A 17,262-nucleotide genomic window follows, 5' to 3' on the forward strand; every position below is an offset into this window, starting at 1 on the left:
AGAACAGTGTACAATCAACTGTTCACAGTACCATCATATAGCTGTGCATTCATCACCCCAATCTATTTTTGAACATTTTCCTCACACCAGAAAGAATCAGAATAAGAATAAAAAATAAAAATAAAAAAGAACAACCAAATCACCCTCCCCCCCCCATCCCACCCTATTTTTCATTTAGTTTTTGCCCCCTTTTTTCTACTACTCCATCCATACACTGGATAAAGGGAGTGCAATTCACAGGGCTTTCACAAACACAGTCACCCCTTGTCATGTTGTTATACAATTGTCTTCCAGAGTCAAGGCTACTGGGTTGGAGTTTGGTAGTTTCAGGTATTTGCTTCTAGCTATTCCAATATATTAAAACCTGAAAAGTGTTATCTATATAGTGCTTAAGAATGTCCACCAGAGTGACCTCTTGACTCCATTTGAAATCTCTCAGCCACTGAAGCTTTATTTCGTTTCATTTCGCATCCCCCTTTTGGTCAAGATGTTCTCAATCCCATGATGCCGGGTCCAGATTCATCCCCTGGAGTCATATCCTGCGTTGCCTGGGAGATTTACACCCCTGGGAGTCAGGTCCCATGTAGGGGGGAGCCCTGCCCCTTCTTTTATACGAAGGAGTTCTCTTGAGGGAAGGAAGTTTAGCCCGAGGAGCCCTCCCTTCCACTAGCCTCCAGGCCAGCTTAGACGCAGGTCCTATGCCGTGGCTGGGCTTGACTCCTGCTACCCAGCACGCTGTCCCTCTCAGACACCTGCAAAGTGATGAGGTAGGGAGCCATGTTTTCCATCTCTCCAGCCAGGCCTGGTCCCCAATTCTTCTCACCCCATCTGGCACTTCCTCCCTCTGAAAGAGAATGGGCAGCTGCCCCTCTCCTGGGAGCCCTTCAGGCCGTTACCTGAGCTAGACTGCTGGGGACCAATACTTTCATGGTTCAGGGCCCCTCTCCTGACCACCAACCACCTGGACGGATCTGAAAATAACAGTGTAGAAATAGGAGCCTGGGGCTTAGGTTGATTTCATTTTCACAAGGATCAGACGGGCTGCCTTCTGACCCGGGGCTGTGAAGACCACCTGACAGATATTGGATGGGGTAGGCGGATGGTGTGGCAGCATTGGATTTTGGTATCTCTGTCATCTGTAATACCAACTAATCTCCACATGAAATCTGAATTCCGCACCTTAATCTGGATTGTTGTGTGCTTCAAATGAATGGGGATGGGGCCATTTACTTTTGAAATACATCTCCATCACTTAATCCCTAAATAGGGCCAGGTTCTACCCAGATTCTGGGTGGAGGTGTTGAGCAGGCTTCTGCTGGGGCTTAGAAGTATAGTTAATTAATCGGAAGGCTCAGAGCTTCAGCTGACATACCCTGAGGGGCGGGGGTTGGGATCCTCTGTAGCTCCCCTTGCTCCCAATCCCACTGGTGCCAGGACACTCTAGCCACCTCCAGTTCTGGAGCTGCTGTGTTTTAGGCAAAAAACCAGGGGGACAGCAATCAGTCTGCACTGGACTCAAATCCTGGCTCTGCTGGTAATCTTGGTGAGTCTCTGAAATTATATGGGGATAATACTTTTCTCCGTTTTGGGAATCAGAAAAGATAACGTAGGTAAAATGCTTCATATGGTGTGAGACACATTTCTAGGAGTTCTCAATGAATACTAGCTCTTTCCCTCATCATTTAGGCCAGAAGCCTTCTTGTTCCTCTGACCTAACTGTGGGTGATGACTCTGATGGGATAATTTCCATGGAGGTGTTGGCCCGCCCATTGGGTGGATCTGAATTAAATCAGTGGAGCACTATATAAGATCAGACAGAAGGAGCAAGCTGCCACAGCCAAGAGGGACACTTTGAAGAAAGCACAGGAGTTGCAGATGAGAGACATTTTGAAGACAGCCATTGGAAGCAGACTCTTGCTCTGGAGAAGCTAAGAGAGGACAAATGCCCCAAGAGCAACCAAGAGTGTCATTTTGAAGAGAAGCTGTGGCCTAGAGAGGAACGTCCTGGGAGAAAGCCATTTTGAAACCAGAACTTTGGAGCAGATGCCAGCCACATGCCTTCCCAGCTAACAGAGGTTTTCCAGACACCATTGGCCATCCTCCAGTGAAGGAACCTGATTGCTGATGTGTTGTCTTGGACACTTTATGGCCTTAAGACTGTAACTGTGTAACCAACCCCCTTTTATAAAAGCCAGTCCATCTCTGGTGTTTTGCATTCCAGCAGCATTAGTAAACTAGAACACCTCCCTTCTCTCTGACGAGAGCTGGAGGACAGGCCATCTGATTCCTATTTCTAACTGCCCTTGCAGACATAAACCACCTTGCATAGTGGTCCATTTCTTCCCCACTAGGTAGGAACAAGATCTTTTTTTCTCTTTATGCCCAGAAGCTAGCACAGTGCCTGGCACATAAAGAAGCTCTCAATAAATGCTCAATGTCACATCTGCCTGTTGGCTTACAGGCAGTGCAGAGCTACAGCCACAAGTCCTGCTCACAAAAGTATGAGGGAGTAGAGGGTTGGGATCAAGAGAGACCCTATCCTAATGAAAGGGGGGGGAGTGGGATGAAGGAGGAAAGGGATGACCATTGTGAGAAGGTGCCCAGAGTCAGAAGCTGTTTGAGGAGGCTTGCTGTCTAAAGATTAGGAAATCTTCCAACCGAAATCAAGGTACCTGGGGGAATGTGGACGCTTAAGGATATGTGGACATCCTGCCCCACAAAGTACGGGCACAGGTAAGCAGAGTCGTATATCTTCACAAAGCTTCAACGTAGCTCTACAATTCAATCTTAAATTGTTCAGGTTACTAGAAACACTGAAAAATGCCACCTGCATTTTCTTCTCACAGCTTACATTTCCTTAAACTATAGAAACCTGAAGATTTCTGAACAAAGTGAACTATGGTAGAACAGAAGGGTCCAAAGCCTGCCAGCCTTTCATGTAGAATATTGTCCTCAGAGGCTTAGACTTGCAAAATATCAAGAAGAAACTGGTCAACAATGTAGCAATAACATGTATTGAGACAATGAATGTATAATTTATAAGAACAGAAGAGTGCTCTGGGGGAGAGAAAGAAGTCCATGGAACTCATACAGTGAACAAACAGAAAGACAAAGTCTGCCATCAGGAAAGGACTGAACAATTCTCAGAACCATGGAAATCTTTGTGGTTTTGTGTTATTTGTCATAGGATATGAATTAAGAATTCACAGGTGTGCCAGTTTGGATGTATTATGGCCCCCAAAATGCCATTATCTCTGATGCAATCTTGAGGAGGCAGATGTATTAGTGTTGATTAGGTTGGAACCTATTGGTTCAGTGTTACTTTGGAGATGTGACTCAGTCAACTGTGGGCAAGACCTTTCATTGGGTTATTTATATGGAGGTGTTGCCCCACCCATTCTGGGTGGGTCTTTATTGGATCACTGGAATATTTTAAAAAAGAGTCACACGGGCCCAGACGTAGAGCAACTAAGAGTGACATTTTGAAGAGGAGCTTCAGCTAAGAGGACAAAAAGCCCGAGGAGCAACATTTTGGAGAATGCGATTTTGAAATGTAAGCTGGGAGCATGTGGACGCTAGCCACGTGCCTTCCCAGCTAACAGAGGTTTTCTGGACACCAGTGGCCATTCTTCAGTGAAGTTCCTATTGTTGATGCCTTACCTTGGACACTTTATGGCCTTAAGACTGTAACTTTGTAACCAAATAAATCCTCTTTATAAAAGCCAATCCATTTCTGATGTTTTGCATAGCGGCAGCATTAGTAAACTGGAACAACAGGATACAATAAATATTTATTAGGTTAAATAACCAATACTGATATCCTATTAAGTGCTTTACACAATTGTATCATGACACCACTAACCTAAGTTCTTAGGAGTTTAACATTACACAGAGAATTCAGGGCAACCTAGGAGTCCTGGGCTCCATTTACCAGATGAAAGATCACAAGCTGCTCATTTGCTTTCTCCCAGTCCCAGCTTTGTCTTCTGGAAAAGGGGCCTAATATCATTTCCTTTTCCAACCTCCAGGATTCTTGTGAAGACCAAAGACAATCAAGTAAAACAAAGAGTCCTAACTGTGAACATTTACGTATTATTTTTTGCACTCAACCCAAACTTGTTTAAGAACCCACATGAAATATCCTGCATTAGGCTAATATATAACAAAATGTACAGTTATGTGTATGTATACTCATATTCATATATAGTTACATACATCATTAAATGTGAAAATAGTCCCTGTCTACAAAGAATGTCCCCCTTTATTGGCTGAGACAATCCACAGCAGTCACACTACCCCCAAACACAAATACAAGGAATTTTGCAATTAAAAGCAGACATAGTGTTTTGCCTCTGGATTGTTTTTCTTTTTTGGAGGCAGAGCAAAGGGTGATAGGGAACTAAGAAGTTGAAGAAGGGTTGGTGAGTGATAGAGACAGGCAGAAGTATACAGAAACTCAAAAAAGGGCTAGGAGAAGGAAGAGGAGGATGAAGATTGAAACTAAAATTCCAAACAGGCAGATTCCTTTTTTCCAGTTCCACCATCCTGTACCAACCCCTTTCTCTTGTTTGATGTTATCTGATTAGTTCCTCTTCCAGTACAAACTGGAGAAAGGGGATTCTTTCTGTCTTCTTGGGGGCTTCTGACCTAAATTACAGGTCCACCTCAAAGACTTGTGGACAAACAATGACATTTGATTTATGTGCTTGGACAAGTTGAAGACAGTATGGTCTATTTCTGGAAAGGCCTGGATTCCATTTATTCCTGATGGGAAAACCTCAGCCCCAACAGTGCCTGGAATGGACTAGAGGAGGTAGATGGGGCACTGGATTCAGGAGACGGTACCAACGGACCAGTTCTCCAGTTGAAAGATGTGTTGCCTGAGTTTCCTCCTCTGTTCCTTCTGGAACAGCAGGTGGCTTGGCCTGGTTCTCTGACTAACAGGAGCTGAGTACAACGATCCTGATGGGTTGACTGAGAGTCAGTGATTGGCAGGTGGGAAGGAGGCCTCCCCAAATCTCCAGACTTTGATGATGAAAACACCAGTTACAGCTCTCCGAACTCGCCTTCCATTGCTTGCACCATGACATACAGCTCAGCCAGACCCACAACAGAGGCGACGATTAATGCAGCCAGCACCCGCTGTAAGGGGGGAAGACTGGGGTTAGGGGATGCAGGTGAGCACTCTGCTCTGCAGCCCCAACAATGCCAACAAAGAGAACCCAATCTAGCCAGTAAGTTGGGGGAAAAAGAAGAGAGGATCTAGCTTCTCTTGGGGTTATTATTCATTGCCCTACCTGCTGAAAAGTGCAAATGTTCCTTCTTGTTAACTGCATAAATATTCCTTCAATACCTAACCTGTGAAAGGCACTTTCATATACACCTTTCCTTTCCCACCATGGCACTCTGCCTTGCCCAGTGCCTACTCACCGAAGCCATTTCTGTGAAGATATACTGGCTTCCAAGGTAAGTGCAGATGAAGGCAGCTGCCACCGTGACAATGAAGTTGAAGATGGTGATGACCAGAGCCTTTACTGACCTGACTTTAGGAGAGGGCCAGAGAAGAAACCTTTAGGTCAGCATCCTCCAGGAGCCCCTCTCATCTCATGGCCACCTCCCCCATCAACAGGGTTCCCTTCAAACAGCAAGCCTGAATAGCTCAGGCTTCAACTCGGAGCACTGGGGTGGGGAGGAATGCCATGGCCTATGCCAGGGAGAAGCTTTTGCAGTCTGATTTCCTGGTACTTCACCTTGCTTGCCCAGGTCACTGAGAGTTCTACCATGTCTTGAATCCTGGGAAAAAAAAAAAGCAGATGACTTTAGAATGGAAGCAGCACAGAAGCAACCTAGAGTACCCATTTGTAATGCTGGGCTCTGCCTTCTCTTTTCCCCAATACATTATCTCTGCCTTCTCCATGGATTCTTTTATCTAGGATCAGTTTGACTCTTCTGGATCACAGACAAGCATTTCAGGAAAGGACATAGGTTCCCAGTACCTATCTACTCATCTCCTGCTCCAGGAGCATGCCAGAGAACAGTAGGGAGTCCTATCAGAACGGTTCCAAGGACATCCTTATCACTACAATTTTTAAGAATCAGTCACCACCTGACTCCAGAGTTTCACTGAATGAGTTGGAGATTATATTTGATGTACACACGCAACAGAACTTCTATGGTCCCTGAACAGCACACAAACCAAGTTTCCACATTGTTTTTTTCCCAGTACCTCTCCTCAGTGCAGGTCCCTGCTTTCAGGTCCATGGTATTGAAGGGCAGGCTCTTACCTGGCAGGTGACATTACGGGTGATCCGTTTATATTCCTCATTTGCCAGCTGTATCTTAATCTTCTCCAGCCGGGCAACTAACTCTGGACTCTGAGGCAGAAAAATCAAATGAGAAGAATTATATTCCCAGCTTGCTAGAAAGTATGCCACAATCTTTAGCTCCAAGGGACAAAGTACTGGCAAGAGTGCCAGGAAAGACCCTTGTACCAGCTCTGCCTCCACTGCTTTGGAAACTGGTTTCTCTGGATCTCAGTTTTCCAATCTGTCAACTAAGGAGGATAATATCTGATTCCCACACCCACCCCCTCCCCAGCACCCAAGGATTTAATAGGTAAACTTTTTTTTTTTTTAATTCAGTTTTATTGAAATATATTCACAAACCATACAGTCATCCATGGTATACAATCAACTGTTCACAGTATGATCATATAGTTATGCGTTCATCACCACAATCTATTTCTGAACATTTTCCTTACATCAGAAAGAATCAGAATAAGAATAAAAAATAAAAGTGAAAAGAGAATACCCAAACCATCCCCCCATCCCACCCTATTTGTCATTTAGTTTTTACTCCCATTTTTCTACTGATTTTTTTTCAATTTTTTAACTTTGTTTATCAAAAAATTAAAAACAAACAGGCAAACAACAACCAAAAAAACCCCACAACATTTCAAACAAAGCAATGGATTAAGGAAAACAAATAACCTAAAATAACTACTTTGCTTCCAATATGTTCCTACCATACCCCCAGAAAATTAATAAACCATGTCCAAACAGAGGAGTGAGAAAAACAAATAATCTAAAATAACTACATTGCTTCCAACATGTTCCTACCATACCCCAAGAAAATTAACAACCCCTAAGAAAACAAAGGAATAAGAGAAAAAAAAAACCTAAAATAACTCTATTGCTTCCAACATGATCTTACTATATCCAAGAAAGTTTACAAACCATAATCATTCCTGAGCATTCCCATAACATTGAGATTATAACAGGTAAACTTTTAAGTTCAAAAGTTGATTCATAAATTTAAAGTAACATAAATAAGCCCAACTCAGTTAATACCCCCACTCTCAAATATATCTTTTACATACCCGGGGAGGCTTCACAACCTCTGGGAGATAAATTTCACTGCCTTTGAGGAGCTCATGAAGGTATAATGTGGAGTCTGGGAAGAAAAGGTTTCCAATAACACAGTGATTCATAGAGCTGAGATTGAGGGGTTAAGATCAGGAAGGGTCTAGCCCTTCTATTCTTCCTATCAAAATAAAAGATGACCACTCCTAAATCAATCATTCTCTGGGATCATTTTTACTTGGGAAGAATCAAGGACGATACCTCATAAGCTTCTCCTGATGCCGCAGAGCTGACTTTGTCAGCTCTCAGTTATCCTGCCAACATTACATAAGGTGTTTACATTTGCCTTGGGGTTAGGTCAGTTCTGTGGCCACACAGATCTGCCCTAGATAGATTTAGGGCAAAGCAATCCTGAATATTCAGAGGACACTGGCCTAGGTATCTCTTTCTAAGGTCCTCTGCAGTCCATTAGTTGAGGAGTCTTGTCTTAGCACTTCTAGCTAGGCTATGTAAATTACGGCAACAGGCCTTAGATGCCAGTTTGTCCTATTCCCTCCCTTGATAGATAAGGGTACTGAGGTCCAGGGAGGGGTAATGACTATTCCACGGGATGTGAGTGGCAGAGCTAGGACAAGATCTCAGATGCTACTCCTCATATAGATCTTTCTATACAGCTTTCTTCATCCTATCTAAAAACAAACAAAAAATCCCAACGAAACAAAACAAAAAGAGACCAAACAAATGACAACAAAAAACAGTAACAGAGAATTAGGAATAACTGACCACTCTTGCTTTTAAGATAAAAATAAATCTAGATTCCCATACAAGACAAACTCACTATACTAAGCTGGTTCCTAATATGGCTCAAAAGGAAGAAACTGAATGAACCAGTGAGGTGGTTTTGGGTTAGAACTTGGACTTCCTCATGGCTCAGGTGTGCTTAGGCATGCATGGACGTGAAGAGGAGAATCTCAAAAGGGCAGAAACTGCAGAAGTCGATTTTGTCATAGACGAGAAATTCTCAGCGGGGTTTTGAAGAATGAGTGACCTTAGGCCTTATGAGGTGACTCTTAGGTTGGCTAGATGATTCTTCCTGGGGAGGAGGGTGATGGAAAATGACCTCAGGAAGGAACAGATTCTGGAAATAAAGAGGCAAACCCGGACAGGGTGTTGGGGCTCACCCCTTTCTCTCAGGTGCTGATGGAGATCCCGGATCAGACGGAAGGGAACCAGGCATCCGGACCCACTGCGGCTTTCACAGCCCATGTCTTTCTTTCCAAGCGCGGCCTCAAGCTCGGCCCGCAGCTTCTGGGGCAGCTGCTCCCGCTCCAGCTCCCCGCCGGGGCTCAGAGCGCGCACCAGCCGCTCGCCGGCCAGCAGGGAAGACGCCATGTTTAGTCGACTCTAAGATCAGGTGACCGCGAGCCGGGACTTCCGCCCGCAGGTAGCCGGAAGGAGCACAAAGCTCGCGGGACCGGGCGAAGCAGGGCAGAGGGCCAAGGGGGCGGGGACGCGGCGCGGGGCAGTGTGGGGCGGGGGCGGAACGCCGCCCGGCCGCGGGTCGGGCCTTGTGACAGCACCGTGGTGGGTCCTCCGGCGGAACATGGCGGGCTTTGCAGCCCGGCGAGCCCTGGCCGTGGGCAGCCGCTGGTGGTCCCGGTCTCTGACCAGGGCCCGGGAGCCGAGACTGCTTTGTGCGGCGGGTGGAGCCGGGTTCTTCCCCTTAGCGGCGACCACGACGACGCGGAGGCACTTCTCATCCCGGTGAGGGACAGAGCAAGGGGGCTGAGGGACCGGGCTCCGGAGCCCGGGGAGCTGTGTTCGGGGCCAGTGGGGAGGCCAGGAAGCTTGCCTCGACCCGGGCCCGCCGAGGGTGATTGGAGTTCGACCCGGGGGAGGGTCCCAGGCAGGGCGCCGACCTGCGCCAATGGGACGTGTGCCAGGAGCAGAGGGAGCGCGGCCCGGAGCCCTGGTTGTGCAGTAGCTGGCGAGACTGTGTGGGGTATGGTTCTGAGGAGAAACTAATAACTCTCTTAGAGTGAATCCTACCTCCCTAGCTGGGGGTTCCCTGAGCACAGCTGTTAGTGAGCAGCCTTTTAATTCAGCCCAAAGGCTTTGACTTGAACCCCCAAGCCCCGGAATGGGTCAAGGACTCTGAAAGATGCTAGTAGGTGGGAAACCGGACTCTTGGGGCTGGGCCCTGTGTGGATCCCAGGTTTCAGTGTGACTGGTTCTCTCTTTGTGACTTGGGGGAGGAGGGTTGAGGCCATGGAGAGGGTGTGAGCAGTGTCTCTGGATGGGGCAGGTTGATCATATTGGGAAGGGTGAATCAAGTGGGAGGAATCATCAAGTTCACATCTCCTAAATAGGAAGGCTTAAGTGCTCCTAGAAAGATGAGATCTGTCCAGAGAGGTGAGTGAGAGAGCTGACCTTTTATTGGCTGAGATTTGAAACAGATATTGGAGAAGGATGATACCTGTTTGTGATTTAAGATTCCTGTGAAAACTGATAGGAAATCTGAACAAAAACTGTAGCAGATGATAGTAAGTGCTGTGCAGGCAGCAGAGTAGGAAATCTAGAGATGATTAAGTTCTTCAAGGGCAGAGTGATGACTACAATTTAGAAGAGGAGATGGATGTGGCATTAGATCTAGATCTAGACACTAGTCTCTGAAGGGGAGCGCATGCTAATCAGACAGAGATATTGCTCCCAGGGAGCTTACAGTCTCTGTTGGAGATAAGACATGGACACAAATAACTGAAATGCAAAGTGGGAGGAACAGTTAAAATTCTGAGGGAGGTCAGCAGGGTGGATCAGGGGAGAAATGGGGGTAACGGGCACATTTAAGCAGGGTAGGAGGGTGTGATAGGAGGACTGCTGAGAGTGAAGTGGAAGAAAGGGACCTGGGAGCAGTTCTAATACTGGGATATTGGGGAAGTCTTCACCAAGGAGGGGCCTGTCGCTGGATCTCAAAGGAGGGGAGGCAGAAGAGAAGCTCTGGGGTATGGTGGTTTGGTAGGACCCTTACCTGCTTCAGTGGGTCCCACTGTCCTGAACTTCTCTGCTCTCGATGCCCTGGCCCTGCAGTAACCTAGCAGCTTTTTCTAGTGTGTAAATACCATTGCCTTCTCAACTTTTCAGTTGCTTGTTCTTTTCCCTCCTGATCAGAAACCGAGCAGAGGGCAAAGTTTTGGAGACAGTTGGTGTATTTGAGGTGCCAAAACAGAATGGAAAATACGAGACTGGTCAGGTAAGTGCTGGGCTATTTCCCCGGTCATTTTCAATGTATTCTTTCCTTCTGAAAAGAGTTGGATTAGGTCACGTGCCTGAATGTTATTTTTTCTGCCTTGGTGTTTGGTGCCAGACCAAAACCACGAAATTTTCAGGACAAGGCTTCTGTTTTTCTGTATTTGAATGCTCTGGGTGTGTCAGTGAGTTCTAAGTTAGTGTGTCCAGAGATGGTTTGGACTGTAGTGAGGACAGAGCCAAGTTACCGAAGAGTCCGCTCACATAGTAGATGGTAGGAAACCAGCTTTCAGAAAAGCAAACTTTGATGCTTTGTCAAAGTTGAACTAATTGCAGTGTTGGAAGCTGAATGTGAGGCTCTTTCTCTGTGTCAGCTTTGGGCCAGGTCTGCTGAGATAGATGGAGGACCCTTGTAAGTAAGGAGGACTTTTTATTTATTCAGCATTTTTTTTTTCTTGGTATGCCGACAGTGGACCAGGCATTGTACACTGGGGTTACATCAGAGAGTAAGGTAGACATGGTTCCTGCCTTCATGGAGTTTACAGTCTAGGGAGCAATAAAGATATGCAAATAGTCAGTGGTCATACACACTGTGCTAAGTGGAAGAAGGCAGATCAGGGAAGGCTTCCTAGAGGAAGTGATGTCTAAGCTGTAATCTAAAGGATGAGTAGAAATTGGCCAGGTGACAAGGGGGTAAGAAAGAGTGTTCCAGGCAGAGAGTGAGTATGGTCTGGGTGGGTCACGGAGTTCAAAGGGGAGAGTGGCAAGAGCTGGAGCTGGCATTGCCTCCACCTGTGTTTTTGTGGTCCCGGCCCCACCTGGGTGGATTTGCTGGACAGCAGACTCACCAAGGCTTCCCCTTCCTCCCAGCTTTTCCTTCATAGTGTTTTTGGCTACCGAGGCGTCGTCTTGTTTCCCTGGCAGGCGAGACTCTATGACCGGGATGTGGCTTCTACAACTCCAGAAAAGTAGGTTTCTATGTCATTGTGCTTTACAGTACCATCAGGAGGAGAGGAGACTTGACTTATGGCCTGAAGAGTTGGCAGACCTATGCAATTGGGGCCCCAGGTGTGAAGACAGCATCATCTTGGACCTTGGGAATAGTCCCAAAGTACTTCTCTGGCACTAATACCCGTGGAGACCAAGATGTTGAGTGCCAGGGATAGTCTTAAGCCAGAGGGTCCCTCTAGGCCTCTCCAGGATGTCTCCCATCTCCTCTGAATTGTCAGTTTTATAAGCACCCTAGAGAGCATTTGGGGGGCCAGTCTTCTTGATGTTCAGTTAAAATCTTTCCCTTAATTTCATATCATTCCTGGAATATATATATATATATTTTAAACGCCTGACTCCATTAATTGATCACAGAAAACCCCTGGGATATGAGAAGAATAGGGTCCTCTGGGCTCAGGGGATGGAGGAAGCAATTTGATTTTCTCAACATACCCCTCTTCTTCCAAGAGACATCCAGAGAGCAAGACAAATGGTGACTGTACCATGGGTCCTCCATGCTCCATTGTTTGCCCCTGATTGGGGAGCAGCTAAAGATCAGGCATCATCCTGCTTAGGCAAGGCCGTGGTAAGGAGCTGGGCAGCCACTGCTCCTGTTTCTCTTGGGGTGATCTTTGGCTTCTCTCACTCCACAGAGCAGAGAACCCTGCTGGCCATGGCTCTAAGGAGGTGAAAGGCAAAACTCACACTTACTATCAGGTGCTGATCGATGCTCGAGACTGTCCACATATAGTAAGTAAGCAGGATGGCTGGGCCTGGGTTTCTCTCCTTGGGAAAGGCCTGAGCCCTGATGGGGAGGAAGGGAGAGGGGTAGTAAAGCCGGATTAGCACTAGGCCCCAAGCCTCTGGGACTGGACAATGGTCGAGAACACCACTGACTCCCTTCTTGCCTTAGTCTCAGAGATCTCAGACAGAAGCTGTGACCTTCCTGGCCAACCACGATGACAGTCGGGCCCTCTATGCCATCCCAGGTGAGCGGTTAGCATCTGAATGGTGCCTATTGATGAGGGGTCTGGTGTGTGTCAGGGGGAAGGTACTGATGCCTTTCTTAGGTCCTTCATCGCTGGGAGGAGTTACTGATGCTGAGAGGGGTGATGCCGGGGTTGTCCCTCCTGGGGGCAAGACCAGGAATTGTCTGTTTCTTCTCAGCGCCTTTCCTCCTCTCCTGTGTGAGTTTCACTGTTCTCTTTGCTTCCCTGTGCCAGGCCTGGACTATGTCAGCCATGAAGACATCCTCCCCTACACCTCCACTGATCAGGTTCCCATCCAGCATGAGCTCTTCGAAAGATTTCTTCTGTATGACCAGACCAAAGGTAATGTCTTAGGAAGAGAAGCTGGAATAGAAGGGCCTGTTCCTCAAAAAACATCATCATAGAAATAATTCCAAAGCTCTATTTCCACCACCTTATTCAGCCCTCACATTAGACTTGTCAGGTAGAGGGCTGCCCTCTCTTCCTGGCAGTGAAGGCTCAGAGATGGTAAGTGGCTTAAGGTTGGTAGTTAGTGGTGGAGCTGGATCTAAAAGCCAGGACCCCTAACTCCCAGTCTAGTTCTCTTCCTATGATATCAGACTACCTCCTCAGGGCTTATTCTTGGTGGGCAGCTCTGTGTCTTTTTTTAACCTGTGCTTTTGCTTCATTTTGGGGCATCCTGTTCCCCTGGGCCATGGTGGGAAGGGTTTTCTAGGAGGGGCAGTTGGAAAGTACCCCACAGGCAGAGCCTGGTTGCAATGCCCTGGACTCTGGCTTGGACTGACCAGGGTCTCTTGCCCCAAGCACCCCCTTTTGTGGCTCGGGAGACACTACGGGCCTGGCAGGAGAAGAATCACCCCTGGCTGGAGCTCTCCGACGTTCACCGGGAAACAACCGAGAATATCCGTGTAACTGTCATCCCCTTCTACATGGGCATGCGGGTATGTTCCCTGCCTGGGTCCCTTCCCTCAGGGATAGACCCCAGATTCTGTGCGATGTCCCTGTGGTTCTGCTCCCAGGTGCTGCATGTGTTGGGTGAGGGCTGAGGAAATTTTTGGCAATGGCTGATACAAGTCCTAGAACGGGGATCCCCACAGGTACTGGTCCCTCTCACGGGACCCAGAAATGACTTCTCTAGGCTGACTCTTCCCTTTTGGCCCACAGGGACCCATGTTTGTGAAAAATACACAAACTTGTTTAAATCAGTGTATACATTCATTGAACATTTATTGAGCTGTTTCTTGCCTGGCTGTAAGCTAGACCCTGGGGATACAAACATAAGTGAAACACTGTTCCTGCCTTCCAGGAGCTCCTGTAGTGGGGGAGACCAGTGTACAGCAGTAAGGGAGTGTACTGCAATAAGGGAGGTGAGAGCACAGAGGAGGAGGGCAGCAGCTTGGGCCACCAGTGGGAGGAGGTTGGCTTGGTGGGGAGGGTGGTGAGAAAGGTAAGAGCTCGGTAGCTGATTTTGGTTGGCATCTGGCTCTGTTGGCGATTTTGACAAGAGGAAGAGGAGAGGGAGCAGGGCTGAACCCAGAGGAGGCTGCTCCCCTGTGGGCTTGTGGGCAAGAGATCAGTCGTCATCATCCCGCAGATGTTTACCGCTTTGCTTTGTCTCTGGAAATCTTCTGGAATAATCCTTCTCCACTGGAGAGATGTTGATTGGAACGGACTTGATCCTATCCTCTGGAACTTAAATTCTTTGTGTTTCTCCCCTGTCCCCCCAGGAAGCCCAGAATTCCCACGTCTACTGGGTGAGTGTGTCTCTCAGGGTGGAGGAGGGGAGCTCGGCAGTGTGCCCAGGGGGACAGGTGGGAGGTGGGGGAGTGGCCCTCCTGGCAGGGGGGAGGCTGCGCAGTACAGCCTTTGTTGCCCTTGCTCTCCCTAGAATTGCGAGCAGGCTAGCCCATGGTCTAGTTCTTTCGCAAACATGAACTCTCCCCCTCTCCCCGTAGTGGCGCTACTGCATCCGCTTGGAGAACCTGGACAGTGACGTGGTGCAGCTCCGGGAGCGGCACTGGAGGATATTCAGCCTGTCTGGCACCTTGGAGACTGTGCGGGGTCGCGGGGTCGTGGGCAGGGTGAGCACCCCAGCCCTCATGCCCAGCTTCTGGTCCTGCTGAGAAGGCCTGGGGGCTTAGTGCATGATTTCCTCCTTCTCTGTGGCTGGGGACAGGGGCTCACTGTGGGAACACGGTGGGCTGTTTGGGGTTAGAAATGTAATGCACTTCATAGACTTTCTTTTATGTGTTGCTTATAACAACCTTATGAGACAGTTTTCTTACAACTCATTTCACAGATGAAGAGGGTGAATCCGAGAAGGTACATAACTAGCCCGTGGTACCTTAGCTAGTGGTGGCAGGGCCCAGATTTAAATCCAAGTGAGTCTGACATCAAAACTTTGTTTTTTCTACCATCAAGGACCTTAGAGTTTTGTTGACCTATATGATATGTTTTAAAATCTGTGGATTTGAATGCCCTTGATGGTGGGGCACACAGTCTCCACACACTTGTCCTACCTCTGCCTCCTTACATGTGTACATCCTCTGCTGGTTGCTGAGGACAGGCGATTTTGCAGTCCCTGTACTGCCCCACCTTATCTCCTGGGAAGTAAGTCCATAAGAAGTCTTGGTGCTTGGGGCCACATTCAACAAGCATTTATCCAAGTCAGCAGGGACTTAGGGAAGCAGAATGATAGGGTGAATAAGAACAGGGCTTTGGTGTTAGATTATCTATTCAAATTCCCACCATGTTATTTACTAGCTGCATAATTTTGGGCAAGTATTTAACCAAAGTCTCCGTTTCTTATTGCTAAAGCAGGGACCAAACCTGTTACCTTATGATCACCAGGAGAATTAAATAAGCAAAGGTTTGCAGAGCACCTGGCTTAGTGCCTGGCCCTTGGACACTCAGCCAATGTCTTCTCTCCTTGTTGGCACTGGAAGGGGTATACTACGAGTAGGTCCTGTGCCTTGCATCTTTTCCCAGTACCTTCAGACACTGCAGTGCCTTCAGACATTCAGTCTGATATTATCTTTCCCAGGGTCAGAATAAAAGACTCACGGTCACAGGGCCATGCTGTGGGAGGAGGTACTGGGAGGCAGCCGTTTTGGAAGTGCCCTGCAGTGCCATGCAGAAGTTGGTGGGGAGGCATCAGGCCCGATGAACTAGCAGTCAGCATGTGGACCTGGCCCGACCCATTTTCCCTGAACCCTCACAGGAGCCAGTATTATCCAAGGAGCAGCCTGCGTTCCAGTACAGCAGCCATGTCTCCCTGCAAGCTTCCAGTGGGCACATGTGGTACGTGAGCGTGTGCTGGGGCAGGGGCAGCTCAACTCCACAGACCAGAGCTACAGATCAGAAAAGTGCTGGACCTTAACTCTCAGCCAAGTTATATCCTAAGATGGAACCTACTCTGTTACTCATTGTAAAGGACTTGTCTGGTTTTTCATGACTGCCTTTTTCCAGTTCCTTATGATTTGTGGACCAAGGACTTAGGCCAAAGAGATCAGGTGATTTGATGCTACACTGAGTTGCCCAGTAGTTGGGTTTTTTTCTCTAGATGTTCCACTCCTTAACCTGGAAAGTCCAGTCAGGTGGCTTATGCAGTGTTCATCTAAGGGCCAGAATCAGGAGAGCTGTTTCTTTTCACAGAATACAGGGAGGGGCTGCTGAACTCTTGCATTTCACGGGTCTCTGGACCAGTGTCGTCCTGTCATGGGCCAGACAGAACAGAGCCCGGGCCTGTCTCATCCTGCCTGTGGTTCTGGAGCTGAGGGCATGAGGCTTCTAATTCCCAGCAGGTCTTTAGCCCTGTCTTCCTCTAAACCAGCTTCTCTCTGACCTACAGGGGCACATTCCGCTTTGAGAGGCCTGATGGCTCCCACTTTGATGTCCGGATCCCTCCTTTCTCTCTGGAAAGCAATAAAGATGAGAAGACACCCCCCTCAGGCCTTCACTGGTAGGCCAGCTGAGGCCCTGCATGCCCTGGCTCGGCCCCTCTGAAGGAGAGCTCTCATCCCATAATTGCTACAGAACTCGTCTCTCTCCCCGTCATGGGCCACAGTGGGTCTCTTAATCATGTGCCCCATTTGTGGTTTCTTCTGGAGGAGGGGAGACCATGTAGGACTTCTCTAAGGCTGTCTTCCCGGTAAGCTCTGCCTACACTGTGTTCCAGCAAACTTTTCCACCAGGAACTTTTGTGCTCAGCTGCTGCAGGCCTGGAGGAGTTTCCTAGCCTATCACACAAGTTGTTTGGAATGTGAGGTTTGGTCAAATAAACCAGTGCATGCCTCTCCACCCTTGCCATTTCTGACCCTGGGGTCTCAGGCTCCCTTTTTGACCTTATCTTCCGGGCTTTCAAGGGAACTTCTCCCCCTGCTCCCTAACTAGGATACAGGTGTCTCCCTCCTGAGCCTAGGACTGGGTGGATGTCTTCCCAGGGTCACTGTGCCTCACCTGGTGGAGTGGGAGCTGGATTCTTGTTCTCTTTTCTACCTCTGCCAAGTAAAGAGGGATGCCAGCATCAGGGTCAGAAGAGTGAGACAAGCCAGAGGGTGCAATGGGCTTGCCAGCCGGGAGCATGACAGTCTGCCAGGCACCCAGACCACAAAGGCAGGGATTCAGACGAGGAGTAGCCTTAAAAGGTGTGGATGGCGACCAAGCCAAGCTGCCTT

The 17,262-nt window shown here is 48.1% G+C and overlaps 2 protein-coding genes across 3 annotated transcripts; one reads left to right on the forward strand and one right to left on the reverse strand.

Annotated features, from left to right (window-relative positions):
- Nucleotides 1–3,779: 3,779 nt before the first annotated feature.
- LOC119513629 (transmembrane protein 199) lies at nucleotides 3,780–8,769 on the reverse strand. Its single transcript, XM_037809008.1, has 6 exons — nucleotides 8,543–8,769; nucleotides 7,379–7,452; nucleotides 6,285–6,374; nucleotides 5,751–5,793; nucleotides 5,431–5,543; nucleotides 3,780–5,142 (listed from the first exon to the last, which is right to left on the reverse strand). The coding sequence occupies exons 1-6, from the start codon at nucleotides 8,751–8,753 to the stop codon at nucleotides 5,047–5,049; spliced, it is 627 nt and encodes a 208-aa protein (XP_037664936.1). The 5' UTR covers nucleotides 8,754–8,769; the 3' UTR covers nucleotides 3,780–5,046.
- A 127-nt stretch (nucleotides 8,770–8,896) lies between these two features.
- Nucleotides 8,897–16,885, forward strand: LOC119513201 (polymerase delta-interacting protein 2). 2 transcript variants are annotated; one of them, XM_037808195.1, is made up of 11 exons: nucleotides 8,897–9,125; nucleotides 10,530–10,611; nucleotides 11,478–11,575; nucleotides 12,251–12,347; nucleotides 12,511–12,586; nucleotides 12,821–12,928; nucleotides 13,391–13,527; nucleotides 14,314–14,340; nucleotides 14,542–14,667; nucleotides 15,807–15,886; nucleotides 16,437–16,885. In XM_037808195.1, the coding sequence occupies exons 1-11, from the start codon at nucleotides 8,965–8,967 to the stop codon at nucleotides 16,549–16,551; spliced, it is 1,107 nt and encodes a 368-aa protein (XP_037664123.1). In that variant the 5' UTR covers nucleotides 8,897–8,964; the 3' UTR covers nucleotides 16,552–16,885. The 2 variants fall into 2 exon arrangements, with proteins under 2 accessions (XP_037664123.1, XP_037664124.1); XM_037808196.1 differs by lacking the exon at nucleotides 15,807–15,886.
- The last annotated feature ends 377 nt before the right edge of the window (nucleotides 16,886–17,262 follow it).

Source organism: Choloepus didactylus, chromosome 18, assembly GCF_015220235.1.
Source record: "Choloepus didactylus isolate mChoDid1 chromosome 18, mChoDid1.pri, whole genome shotgun sequence".
Lineage (NCBI taxonomy): Eukaryota > Metazoa > Chordata > Mammalia > Pilosa > Megalonychidae > Choloepus > Choloepus didactylus.

Excerpts from the sequence above, each read along its gene's own strand:
- LOC119513629 (XM_037809008.1), bottom strand. The coding sequence starts at position 8,753 with ATGGCGTCTTCCCTGCTGGCCGGCGAGCGGCTGGTGCGCGCTCTGAGC. Across the intron at positions 7,453-8,542 it reads TCAGCACCTGAGAGAAAGGG|ACTCCACATTATACCTTCAT; the intron begins GTGAGCCCCAAC and ends TTTTCTTCCCAG. Across the intron at positions 5,143-5,430 it reads TCTTCACAGAAATGGCTTCG|CGGGTGCTGGCTGCATTAAT; the intron begins GTGAGTAGGCAC and ends CCCCCCTTACAG.
- LOC119513201 (XM_037808195.1), top strand. The coding sequence starts at position 8,965 with ATGGCGGGCTTTGCAGCCCGGCGAGCCCTGGCCGTGGGCAGCCGCTGG. Across the intron at positions 12,929-13,390 it reads TCTGTATGACCAGACCAAAG|CACCCCCTTTTGTGGCTCGG; the intron begins GTAATGTCTTAG and ends TCTTGCCCCAAG. Across the intron at positions 14,668-15,806 it reads GTCGCGGGGTCGTGGGCAGG|GAGCCAGTATTATCCAAGGA; the intron begins GTGAGCACCCCA and ends GAACCCTCACAG.